The 12,251-nt window shown below is 50.3% G+C and overlaps 1 protein-coding gene and 1 long non-coding RNA gene across 2 annotated transcripts; one reads left to right on the top strand and one right to left on the bottom strand.

The window, feature by feature from the left end:
• The first annotated feature begins 540 nt into the window (after window positions 1–540).
• On the top strand, window positions 541–3,561 carry RNF225 (ring finger protein 225). Its single transcript, XM_038527556.1, has 2 exons — window positions 541–594; window positions 1,194–3,561. Exon 2 carries the CDS (start codon window positions 1,205–1,207, stop codon window positions 2,204–2,206), a length of 1,002 nt encoding a protein of 333 aa, XP_038383484.1. The 5' UTR covers window positions 541–594; window positions 1,194–1,204; the 3' UTR covers window positions 2,207–3,561.
• On the bottom strand, window positions 3,543–6,173 carry LOC111098719. The gene is made up of 3 exons (XR_005354412.1): window positions 5,911–6,173; window positions 4,675–4,785; window positions 3,543–4,195 (listed from the first exon to the last, which is right to left on the bottom strand). It is a non-coding gene; the product is annotated as an uncharacterized LOC111098719 (long non-coding RNA).
• Between the last annotated feature and the right edge of the window lie 6,078 nt (window positions 6,174–12,251).

Below are 12,251 nucleotides of genomic sequence, written 5' to 3'. Positions count from 1 at the left end.
ATGTATCAGCCCCAGGAAGAGGCACCTAAGGCCGCTGGTCTGGCAGGGGCCAGCTCTGTCCAGTCCACTGTGGGGTCTGCCCACCTTCCACCCCAGAACTCCAGCGATTCCTCTGCTCTGGCTAGGTTCCCCCGGGGATCCAGGCTGCCTCCACATCTTGTGTGACCATGACTGCAGCCTGACCCTCGGTATCCCACAGACCCACTGCCACACCAGATTCATCTGATTCCACCAGTGGCTTAGAAGTGGATTCATGACATGTTGGAAGACTGGGGGGTGGGGGAGAGTGTTACTGCCCACCCATGGCGCCAGACTCCCTGGCTTGTCAACCTATGCCATCCATCACCATTCTGCTGCCCCCGACATCCGGCCAAGGTCAGGCTTGGTGTTCATCCTGGAGGGACCTGTCTTAGGGGTGGGCCCAGGCAGTCAGACAAGTCTGACAGGTACCTTGGGAACCTGGGATCTGGAGGGAGTGGTACCAAGGCAGCACCCTCTTGCAGGGAGGGGCACCTAGAATGTAGCTGCTCATAGGCAGAGGACTGGGGTCAGAACTGGCAGAGACGTGCCAGCCAGACGGAGAAGCACCAACAGGTAGGAAGGGCCCAAAAGCCAACTGGGGTCTGTCATTGTCCAGTGGGGGACCTCTGGCTTCCATCATTGCTCTGTGCTGTTGGGCTCCAATCCTGAGGCTTGGATGTTCTGTCCCATCTGCTCCTCCTGGAATCTTGTATATATACACCACCAGAGTCTAACTAGTTCTCTTGGAGGTTCCTATCTTTGCTCTTTGTTCTCTCTGAGTTGGATCCTCCACATTGTTTCTCTGGGGCCCTTCCTGGTAACAGGTACTCCATTTTCCTCCCTACCCTTTCTCCCTCACCCCAAGTCTGTAGCTTAGGACCTACCATGCCCCCTGGGTCCTTGCCCCCAGTCCTCTGTCCTCCCATCTCTTCCACCACCACCCCACCCCCTCCGTCCTGATGCTTCCTTGACTTCTACATGGACACACTGCTTCTCTCTGTGCTAGTCGCTTACTGTTCCCATCCTCTTCGCTCCTGGGTTCTACAACCCCTTCTCTGGAGGCCGCCCCTCTGAGTTGGGCCATCCCCTCCAGAGTCCAGCCACCGACCCTCCACAGACCCTCCTCCCTTCTTCCTCCGCCTCCTTCCCTGGCTGACGGCCTGTCCTCTCAGGTTCCGTCTAGATGCCCTGCCCTCGGCCGCCGTGGCTCCCCCGCCCCCGGACCCCTCAGGGCTCAAGCCCCAGCTCCCCGAGCTCACTCTCCGCGACCCGCTCCCCCAGCAGGGAGGGGGGCGAAGACGACGACGGCGAGGAGGAAGAAGGGGACAGCAGCCCAGTCTTGGGCCCCATCCTGCCCTCCGCGTCCCCAGTGGAGTGTCTCATTTGCGTGTCTCCCTTCGACGGGGTGTTCAAGTTGCCTAAGCGCCTGGATTGCGGCCACGTCTTCTGCCTCGAGTGCCTGGCTCGCCTGTCCCTGGCCACGGCGGGGGGCGGCGACGCGGTGGCCTGTCCTGTGTGCCGCGCGCCCACGCGCCTGGCTCCGCGTCGAGGGCTGCCCGCGCTGCCCACGCAGCCAGGCCTGCTGCCCCGCGATGCGCACGTGGCGCCGCCGCGCCAGGGCTCCGTGCGCTTTGACCGCCGCCGCGGCCTGCTCTACCTGCGCCCGCCGCCGCCCCCGCCTGGGCCGCGCAAGTTCCGCGCGGCGCGCCCGCCGCCGCCCCCGCCGCCGCTGCGCCTCGGCCGCCCACTGTCTCGCCGCCTCTCCTGGACCAGCCCGGCCTGGGCCTTCAACGCGGCCGTGGCGCTGGCGGTGCTGGTGGCGGCGGGCCTCGTCGTCTCTGGCGTCTACATCTTCTTCCTCATCCCGCACGCCACCTCCTCTGGTCCCGCACGGCCCCAGCTCGTGGCGCTCGCCCCGGCGTCCGGGTTCTCCTGGTTCCCGCCACAGCCCGCATCGGGGACACCCTGGACCCCTGCCTGGACACCGCGCCCTGTGGGCCCCGACCAGGACACTGCCCTGCCCGGGGCTGCGGAAGACGTGCTGGAGCCTGAGGGGGTCTCCGAGGACACAGCCGAGGTCGAAGGAACTCTGGACAGGCCCCCGGATGGCCTGTGGGGGGCAGAGGGTGAACCCGGCAGGGCCCCACGGGGCTGGAGCAGGAGGAGGGTGTGGGGGCCACAGTAAACGCATCTGTGCTGCAGGTCCTGTCTCCAGGCCTGGGGACCTCCCTGTAGTCCTGGTGGGGCCCTACCAGGATCACTTGCCATGATCCTAGAGGAGGCCTCAGCAGGGTGCATTGAAAGCGCTCACTTCTATGAGGGAGGCCTAGAGGGAACATTCCAGGCATCATCACCACGGAGCAGGGACCCTCCCAAGGAGCACCCCTGCCTTCATTCCCACAAGGGCCCTCTGGGAGCACCCATGACCCCAATCAATATGGGCATCCAGCTGAGGCAACCCTGACCCCCATCTTTGAAAAGGTCCTGCTGGGAGGCACTCCTAAACCAGGTCTCCACGAGGGTCCAGTTGGGAGTACCCTTGATACTCATCTCAGGGACTCCAGCTGGGGTGCCCCTCTGACCAACGTCCAACATCCTGCAGGTACCCTGCTAGAGGCACCATCAGGCCCTACAGAGTCCTACTGAGTGCACCCCCAGTCATCATCAGGCCCATAGGGGAGCATCCTCAGCTAGCAACTAGGGCTGAAGGCTCTGATTTACTCATCTGATTTACTCTGAGCTCACCACAGGTCCTGTCTTTGGTGGCAAAGCCGCTACTGCTGCTGGTCTCTAGTGATATCTCACTGCCTGGCCTACTGCAGTCCCCACCCCTGCCAAGGCTGTGGAGTTCTTTTCCACTCTGCTGCATGCAGATTTGGTCTGGGTGGGATCCAGCTGTTTCCATGCTGGTCCTGGGTTGTCTCTCTGCACTCGTGGCTGGGGCTTGGGCTTGGAGGGACAGGGGTGGCCTAGCCAGGGCTGAGGAGGGACACATAGGGTCTAAGCCTCAAAGTAGCCTCTACTACTGCCTTGGCCCACAGCTTCTGGGATCCTCCCAGAAATGCTGTGGGGCAGTTGTGGTCACCAAGGCTCAAAGACGCCAAGATTGCCCTCTGGGTCAGTGCCACATGATTTGGGGAGTGGGTGCTCCTGGGCTGCTAGGAGACATGCTGGCCTGTCTTCCTAGATGCTGGAACCCGCGTCACTCCCATTTCCACTCATTAATTTCTTAGGGTCCGTTATTGCACCTCCTCTTCCCATCAACCTTTTTGGCACCCTTATTGTTCCCCTAGGTGAAGCCTCAGCCCTGGGCAGCAGCCTACAGGGAGGGCGGTTCTTGGGCTCCTATCCTCCTCTCAGAAGCCTTCCTGGGTTAGTCATTACAAGGTAGATAGCTGTCATCCTCAACACAAACTGAACAGTTCTGTTTCCCCCCAGGCTCTGGAGCCCACATCCTGTCTCACTTCATCCAAAGTCAGAGTTCTGTGCATAGTGGGTAGGAATCCAGCATTTTCCAGAGATAAAGATTACTTCCATGGGCTGGAGTCTCTTGTTTGATTTGTTTACATGTGTGTCCTCAGTGCCTGGCATACAGGGGGTGCCAAATAGTTTTCTTGGGAGTGACAGCATTGCAGGTGACCAAGAGACAGCCTGGGAATGCCTGTGGGCACTCTCGGCTTAGCTAGCTTGTAGACACCCTGATCTAAGCATGTCAGTGGAGCTCCTTTTGATGGGAGCTGCTGCTTTCAGGTGGGAAGCCAGAGGGAGGACATCAGGACATCCAAGGAAGTGTCTTCCCAGACCAGTTCTTGTCCCACACCTAGGTGCCAATGTCATCCACAGGGGCTGAGACCAGTGTGCTGGGTCACTGGGCAGCCATAGCCTAGCTCATACAGTGAGGGGACTTGGTCAGGCAGGAGCAGGGTTGGTGGTCTGTATTAGTTTTCTCTGACTGCCTTAACAAATTACCATCAAGTTCTTTGGAACAACACACATTAATTATCTTATAGTTCTTCAGGTCAAGAGTCGAAATCATTTTTACCTGGCTAAAGTCAAGTGTCATCCGGGCTAGTTCCTCTGGAGGCTCCAGGAGAGAATTTCTTTTCATCTTCTAGAGGTGCATTCCTTGGCTTCTTCCTCTATCTTCATTTTTTTTTAAATTTTATTTATTTATCTATGAGAGGCAGAGAGAGAGAGGCAGAGGGAGAAGCAGGCTCCATGCAAGGAGCCCGATGCAAGACTTGATCCCGGGACTCCAGGATCAGGCCCTGGGCCGAAGGCGGGAGCCAAACCACTGAGCTACTCAGGGATCCCCGTCTATTTTCATATTTTATTTTTTAAAGTAATCTCTACACCCTGTGGGGCTTAAACGCACAATCCCAAGATCAGGAGTCAGCCAGACATCCTTCCTGTCTTCCTCTATCTTCAAAGGCAGCAGCACATTTTCAAAGCTCTGACTGTCCTGCTTCTCTCATTCACTTATAAGGACACTGTGATTACATTGAGTCCACCTCAATGATCCAGGATAATTTCCCCAGAGCAACATTTTAATTTAATCACATCTGCAAAGTACATTTTGCCATTTAAGGTAGCAGATTCATAGATTCTGGGGATTAGGATCTGGCTACCTTTGGGGGCCATTATGCAGCTTACCATAGGATCTCAGATATTCCTCTTCTTGTCCCTTCCTTCCTCCATGCCAGGCTAGGAGAGAGAGTGGGGAGGAGTTGGGCCCAGCCAGGAAAGTCAGAAGGGGACCCTTAGCTGGTGGTACACAGAAGGGAGAGAGAAAATGCTCTCTGAGGATGTTCAAGAAAGGCTGCCTGGAAGGAGAGCTGTATCTTTGAAATAGCTGGCATCAAGGCAGAGGGACCTGGGGCAGTAAGGTGGTGGCTGAGGGCAGTGGGCAGAGCTGACCTGTCCTAACTAGCTTCCTTCTAGGAGCTAGGGAAAGTACGGCTTCTCTATTCTCCCAACTGGGAGTCTGAGGCCTCAGTTTCTCCTTTCTCCCCCCTTAAAATGAGGCTGATGACAGATCTAGGGGGTCCTGAACATTCCTGTCTGCTAATTACTATGTCGATGCCTGCTCACCCACTGCCTATGAGCAAAGGGGCTTCCCAAAATCACCTGGCGGCCAGGATGATGGGGGACTCCTCCTCACCCTTTGGCCACCCAGAGCTCTGCCCTCCCAGCCCTCTGTCTGCCCACTTCATCCCTGCAGCACAACCACCCCTCCTCTGCTGCAGGCCTGATCCTCCTCCTGGTCCTAGTGCCTGTGAATACCCAAAGAGTCAGAATCAACCTTAGTGCCTGACATGGTGCAGGAGATGCCAGGCTTTGGTTCTCTATTCTGTAAAATGGGTGACAATAAACACTTAACTTGCAAGGAAAATTAGTTAATCTACAAGTATTTATTGAGCACCTTCTGTATACCAAGGGTGCACTGGGGCATCTCAGGAACAAGGAGGACCCTCACATGACAGATGACATCCAGAAAGCTGAGCAGAGGGGCCATCATCTTGGCCACACTGCCTTCCGTGTCAAAATCATGGAGCCCCCAACCTTCCCCAGGTCCTCCCTTAGCCCCCACCTTCCCCGGGTTCTCCCTTAGCTCTACCCTCTCCCTGCACCCAGAGGGACACCAGATGATCCAGTCTACAGGGATCAGGCCAGCCTTTTCTCATGAGAGTCAAAGAGTTGACTGCCAACACCACACTGGTCCTAGCCGTCAGGGCATCTTGTGTTGAGGCCAACAGAATAAGGGCCACTGAGGGCCCTCACTGGACCCTGAGAGTGGCAGTGTCCAGATTAACATATGGGGAAACTGAGGCTGTCAGGCTAGGCAGGGCATGGATTCAAACCAGAACCAGAGAGTTTTCTGCAAACTACCTTCTCCCCTCAACTCCACATCCTGGAGGGGCAGCCTTGGTTTTTTTCTCCTGCTCCCCCCAGCCCTGCAGTCAAAGTTCTCTCTCCATAGGTGGAGGCTTCCCTCCTCACTAACTAGGGGGCCTTGGGGGAACTTGTAGCAATCCTGGGTGGGAGCTACTTGAGTGTCCTCAGGACATGGCAATGGGCTTCCCTCAGAGCAAGTGAGCCAAGAGAGAACAAAGCCGAAGAAGACACAGTGCCTTTTATGATCTCATCTCAGAAGTCACATTCTATCATCTCCCCCAGATCCTATTGGATACCATATTCTCAGAGACTGAGTGTGTGAATACAAGATCATGAGACTCATGGTGGTCATTTTGGAGGCCAGAACTCTACTAAAGTGGAGTCGCCAGCACAGTCCTCTGTCTTCTTTAGCCAAGCAGGCCTGTGCCACTTCTTGGACCTGCTCTCTCAAGAGAGAGTCCCAGGCCTTTGGTTCAGGCTGAATCCCCAGGCTGATGACCCTGTCACCTTTTTTGTGAGTATGGGTGAGGCAAGGAAGAAGCAGCCAAGTAGCGAGTATGTTAGAACCAAGGAGAGAAAGGGCTTCATTCTTACCTGTCTCCAGGCTCCCCAATTTTTTTAAAATTTTATTTGACAGAGAGTGAGAGAGAGTGCACAAGTAGGGAGAGCAGCAGGCAGGAGAAATAGGCTCCTCACTGAGCAGAGAGCCTGATGCAGGTCTCCATCCCAGAACCCTGGGATCATGATCTGAGCCAAAGGAAGATGCCTAACAGACTGAGCCACCCAGGCCCACCAAGGCCCCCAAATCTTGAGGAAGAGAGGAAACATGGAGCCATGGGTGTTGGTGGAAGGATGTGTGTCAAGGGTGATGGCATTAGAAGAGTTGACTCTTTTCCTGGCCTCTTGCCCTCTGATGTTAGAGGACTGGGAGTGAAACATTGTGGTTCTGACCTGGACAAAGAACCTTCCTGCAGCTATCTCTAGTATTTCTGTATCACCGCTGGGTGAGTGCAGGCAGGGTGGCAGCAGATGGCACAGATGCTAGGGACCAGGTGGCCTGTTGCTGAATGTGTTAGAAATCAGAAATCTCAAAAAACAAAACAAAACAAAACAAAAAAAAAAAAAAAGAAATCAGAAATCTGTGCAGGAAACTGGATAAGCTGCCCTTACTCTTTGTTGTCTGATGCCAGCTGGCATGGATTCCGGAACCTAGTGAGGCACCGAGGCAGCTTGTTTCTGTAGCAGAGGCATGACTCATCCAGTACCTACCCTGTCCCACAGCCTTGGTGAGCCACTGCAGTCAGCCCTGTCCACTGTACTACCATGCATTAATATGGCACCTAACAAGAGTGGTTTTGTGTATAGTATATGTTGGCAAATTGATTTTAATTTTAAAAATGTAATAAAAATATATTATCTATAGAACTTTACAGAAAAAAAGAGACCAATAATCATCAGAAGGTATTCTGAAAATGGCATTTCTGAAAGGCTTGCAGTATGCTTTAATCTCCTTGCATGAGGGTCATTTTTGACATAAAGGTTTTATTGTAGGCTCAAAACTTTTGTTGGAAAATAATTTTTTACTATGTCAATAAAATCATTATGAAGTCACCCACCTCCAAAAAAGAGTGTTTTTGTATACCTGGAGCCTTGATCTACATAGGCCAACTATGCCAACAAAGTGATTTAGGTGGGCCCTTCAGGCCATGCTGCATTGGTTTTGTCTCTGAAGGAGCCAGAGACTGAGAAACTAAGTCAGTTACATGGGTGCTGCATGCCTTCATTACTGTTTCCCAAAAAAATCCTGGACACCCAGGCTTGGGTGAGTGTACTTGGTGGCAACAGTCAATATGTGTTGTCATATATATCACGCCCTGAGCTGAAGGCAGGCGCTAAACCGCTGAGCCACCCAAGCTGCCCTCACTCTGTAACTCTTAATTTTTTTTTTTTTTTTAAGTTTTAAGAAAGCTGGGCAGCCCGGGTGGCTCAGCGGTTTAGCGCTGCCTTCAGCCCAGGGCGTTATCCTGGAGACCTGGGATCAAGTCCCATGTCGGGCTCCCTGCATGGAGCCTGCTTCTCTCTCTGCCTGTGTCTCTGCCTCTCTCTCTCTCTGTCTCTCATGAATAAATAAATAAACTCTTTTAAAAAAAAGTTTTAAGAAATCTCTATGTCTAATGTGGGGCTCAAACTCATGACCCCAGGATCAACAGTCATGTGCTTCACTGACTGAACCAGCCAAGCACCCCAGCTGTAACATCTTAATCAGGAGGCAGAAAACTTTTTGTGTAAAGGGTCAGACCATAAATATTTTCACCTTCATGGGTTGTAAAGCTTCTAGTCATATTCAACTTTGTCATTGTAGTTGCTAGTATCAAATTATAAGAAATAACAAGTATTGGATGTGGAGAAAAAGGAACAGTCGTGCATTGTTGGTAGGAATGTAAACTGGTACAACTGCTGTGGAAAAGAGTATAAAATTTATAGATAGAGGGATGCCTGGGTGGCTCAGAGGTTGAGTATCTGCCTTTGGCTCCAGTCGTGATCTGGGGTCCCGGGATGGAATCCTGAATCAGGCTCCTTGCAGGGAGCCTACTTTTCCCTCAGCCTATGTCTTTACCTTTGTCTCTCTGTGTCTTTCATGAATAAATTTTTAAAAATTTAAAAATAGAAATACCACGCAGTCCTGTAATTTCCTGAGAGAAATGAAACATTAATTTGAAGAGATGTATGAACCCCTATGTTTGTTGCAGCATTATATGTAATAGCGAAGATATGGAAGCAACCCAAGTGTCCATCGATAGATGCATTGATAAAAAAAAGATATGGTATATATACATGATGGAATATTACTCAGCCATAAAAAATAATGAAAACTTGCCATTTGCAACAACATGGATGGATCTAGAGAGTATTATACTAAGTGAAATAAGGTAGGTAAAGAAAGAAAATACCATATGATTTCACTTGTATGTGGAATCTAAAAAACAAAACAAGTAAAAGAGCAAACAAAAAGAAGCAGAAACAAATCCATAAATACAGAAAACAAACTAGTAGTTGCCACAGAGGAGGTGCGAGAAGGGATGGGCAATATGAGTGAAGGGGAGTGGGAAGTACAGGCTTCCAGTTATGGAATTAATCAGTCATGGGAATAAAAGGTACAGCACAGGAAATACAGTCAACAGTATTGTGATAGCATTGTATGGTGACAGATGGTGGCTGCATTTCTGGTGAGTATAGCATAATATATAGAATTGTTGAATGGCTATGTTGTACACCTGAAACTAGTGTAAAATTGTGTGTTAACTGTAATTCAATAAAAACTATTTATGGATGCTGAAATCTGAATTTCTCTTATTTTTTATAAATATTTTATTTACTTATTTATTCATGAGAGAGGCAGAGATATAGGTAGACGGAGAAGCAGGTTCCCTGTGGAGATTCTGATTCAGGACTTGATCCCAGGACTCTGGGATCATGACCTGAGCCAAAGACAGATGCTCAACCACTGAACCACTCAGATGCCCCTGAAATCTGAATTTCATGTAATTGTTACATGTCACAAAATGGTGTTCTTCTGATTTTTTTCAACCACAAAAAAACGGATAAACCTTTTTTTTTTTTTTTTTTTTTTTTGTAAGTGGGCTCCATGCCCATTGTGGAACCCAACATGGGGCTTTAATGCACCACCTCAAGTATGAGACTTGAGCCAAGATCCAAAGCTGGATGCTCAGCCAATTGAGCCATTCAGGCACTCCAAATCCATTCTTTAAAAAATATTTATTTTTAAAGATTTTATTTATTTGAGAGAGAGAGAGAGAGCACCACGCAAAAGCGGAGTAGGGCAGAGGGAGAAAGAAGAACAGACTCCCTGCTGAGCAGGAGGCCAGACAGAAACCTGGATCCCAGGACCCTGGGATCATGACCTGATCCGAAGGCAGATACTTAACCAACTGAGCCACCCAGGCGCTGCTTATTTTATTTATTTATTTATAAAGATTTTATTTATTTACTTGACACAGAGAGAGAGGGAGAGAACAAGCAGAAGGAGCAGCAGACAGAGGAAGAGGGGGGTTGGGAGAGGGAGAAACAGACTCCCCACCAAGCCAGGAGCCTGATGTGGGGCTCCATCCCAGGACTCTGGGATCATGACCTGAGTCAAAGGCAGATACTTGGCCAAAGGAGTTACCCACGTGCCCCTGTTATTTTTTATAAAGTAGGCTCCTCATCCAACATGGGACTTGAACTCATGACCCCAAGATCAAAAGTCATATGTTCTACCAATTGAGCCATTTAGGTGCCCCTGTGAAAACCATTTTTTGGGTGCCTGGGGGACTTAGTGCATTAAGCAACCAACTCTTGATTTTGGCTCAGGTCATGATCTCAGGGTTGTGAGGCTGAGCACAGCATTGGCCTCCATGCCCAGCGTGGAGATTCTCTTCTTGTCCCTCTGCTCCCCACCACCTCAGCACGTGTGTGCTCTCTTTCTTAAAAAAAAAATTCTTGTCTCAGGGGTGATACAAAAACAGGCATTGAGGTATGTTTGGACCACAAGTTATAGTGTGCTGCTGCCTGTCTTAAATTACTCATGGCTCTTGATTTTGATATCCGGTGTGGCCCAGAAACAAGTGCCCTTCCCTGAGTGGTTGTGTGCACATTGTCTGAAGAGCATTCTTCCTCTCTGAACTAGGCTGGAGTTTGGTTCTGACTCAGCTGGCTCTGGGTGGTCCCTACTCCAAGAACTTGCCTCATCATCACAGGTGGCCCCTCCCTTGCCAAGAGGCCAGCTCAGAGCTTATTGCTCCACCAGTTCTGGACTCCACCCCAGGCAAAGCAAAAAGCTCTGTGGTGGGCAGAATAAGGCCCCCCAAATATATCCGTGTCTTCATTCCTAGAATCTGTGAATGTTATCTTATATAGCAGAAGAAACTTTGCAGATGTGACTAAGGATCTTAAAATAGGGAAATTATCCTAGATTACTTGTGTGGGGCTTCAATGCAAGCACAAGTATCCCTCAAGAGGGAGGCAGAGGAGTCTGAGAAAGAGATGTGACAGGAAAACAAAGATTGGAGTAATGTGGCCACAAGTTGAGACATGCTAGCAACCACCAGAAAGTGGAACAGGCAAGGAACAGATTCTCCCCTAGAGACTCTGGAGGGTGTATGGCCCTGCTCACACCCTGATTTTGTACTTCTAGTCTCCACAACTGTCAGACAATAAATTTCTGTTGTATTAAGCCACCCAGTTTGTGGTATTTTGTTACAGCATCCCTAGAGAATGAATACATCCATCTTTACACCTTCAACTCTCTTGTCACTTCTGCTCTAACTTCTGTCCTTGGCTGGCCCTGCTTCTGCCCCACCTCTCTGTCCACCTCTTACTGGATCCTCTCACCACTCCCTCTTCAATGCTCTTCAGTGTTGGTCTCCACTTAATGTATTATGAGACAGAACATATGCTTAAATAGTCCTTGAATACTGACTACTCTGTTATGATTAGATTTTCCTGGGCCTGAACACACTCTTCTGCATAATATTGACAGATTTCTAACTGCTTTGCTGAAACCCATTTGTAGAAGTGTGTGTGGAGAATCTGCCTTTTCCCATGTTCTATACTTCAACCCTTTATCTTCATCCCCCAGGAGGCCTCCTCCATTCTCTGATCTTGCACAGCGGCCTCTCAACCTGATTTGAACCTCCTCGATGGGCTTATTTTTGGTGTCACACATTTGTGATGGGACTGTCCTTCCCACCAAAGTCAACAGGCATTTTGCCAGCATTTTATCATTGTCAGCTTGTTGGCATCAAGTGGAGGATAAGGATGCACCTTTCAAGCAGGGTGTTTCTATAGAAGGAGTGTCACAAGTCCTCAAGGGGGGGGGGTAGGGGTCCTTCTACCCAGAAGACCTACCCTGTGACATATGGAATCTAGCTTTGAAGATAATTTTACACCTAGCTGAGCATCAAGGAAGAGTCCTTAGGGTACCTGGGTGGCTCAGTGGTTGAGTGTCTGCCTTCCACTCAGGTTGTGATTCTGAGGTCCTGGGATTGATTTCTGCATTGGGCACCCTGCTTCTCCCTCTGCCTGTGTCTCTGCCTCTCTCTCTGTCTCTCATGAATAAATAAAAACCTTAAAAAAAAAAAAAGAACAATCCTTGGATAGGAACCATGCATATATGGGGTGTGTGGGAGAGGCTTCTAGTTCAGTGCAAAATTTTGCCATCCTTAAATAATAATAATAATAATAATAATAATAATAATAAATAATAATGGTGTTGATAACCAAGACAGTAATGAAGTAGTAACACTCACTGAGAGTTTACTAAATTCCAAGAAGCA

The sequence above is a fragment of the Canis lupus genome, chromosome 1 (assembly GCF_011100685.1).
Source record: "Canis lupus familiaris isolate Mischka breed German Shepherd chromosome 1, alternate assembly UU_Cfam_GSD_1.0, whole genome shotgun sequence".
Taxonomy (NCBI): Eukaryota; Metazoa; Chordata; class Mammalia; order Carnivora; family Canidae; genus Canis; species Canis lupus.
Note: the sequence above shows the minus strand (reverse complement) of the source record. Positions and strands in the feature narration are given on the sequence as shown.

What these genes read in the sequence shown, in the direction of transcription:
- RNF225 (XM_038527556.1), top strand. Translation starts at nt 1,205, where the DNA reads ATGCCCTGCCCTCGGCCGCCGTGGCTCCCCCGCCCCCGGACCCCTCAG.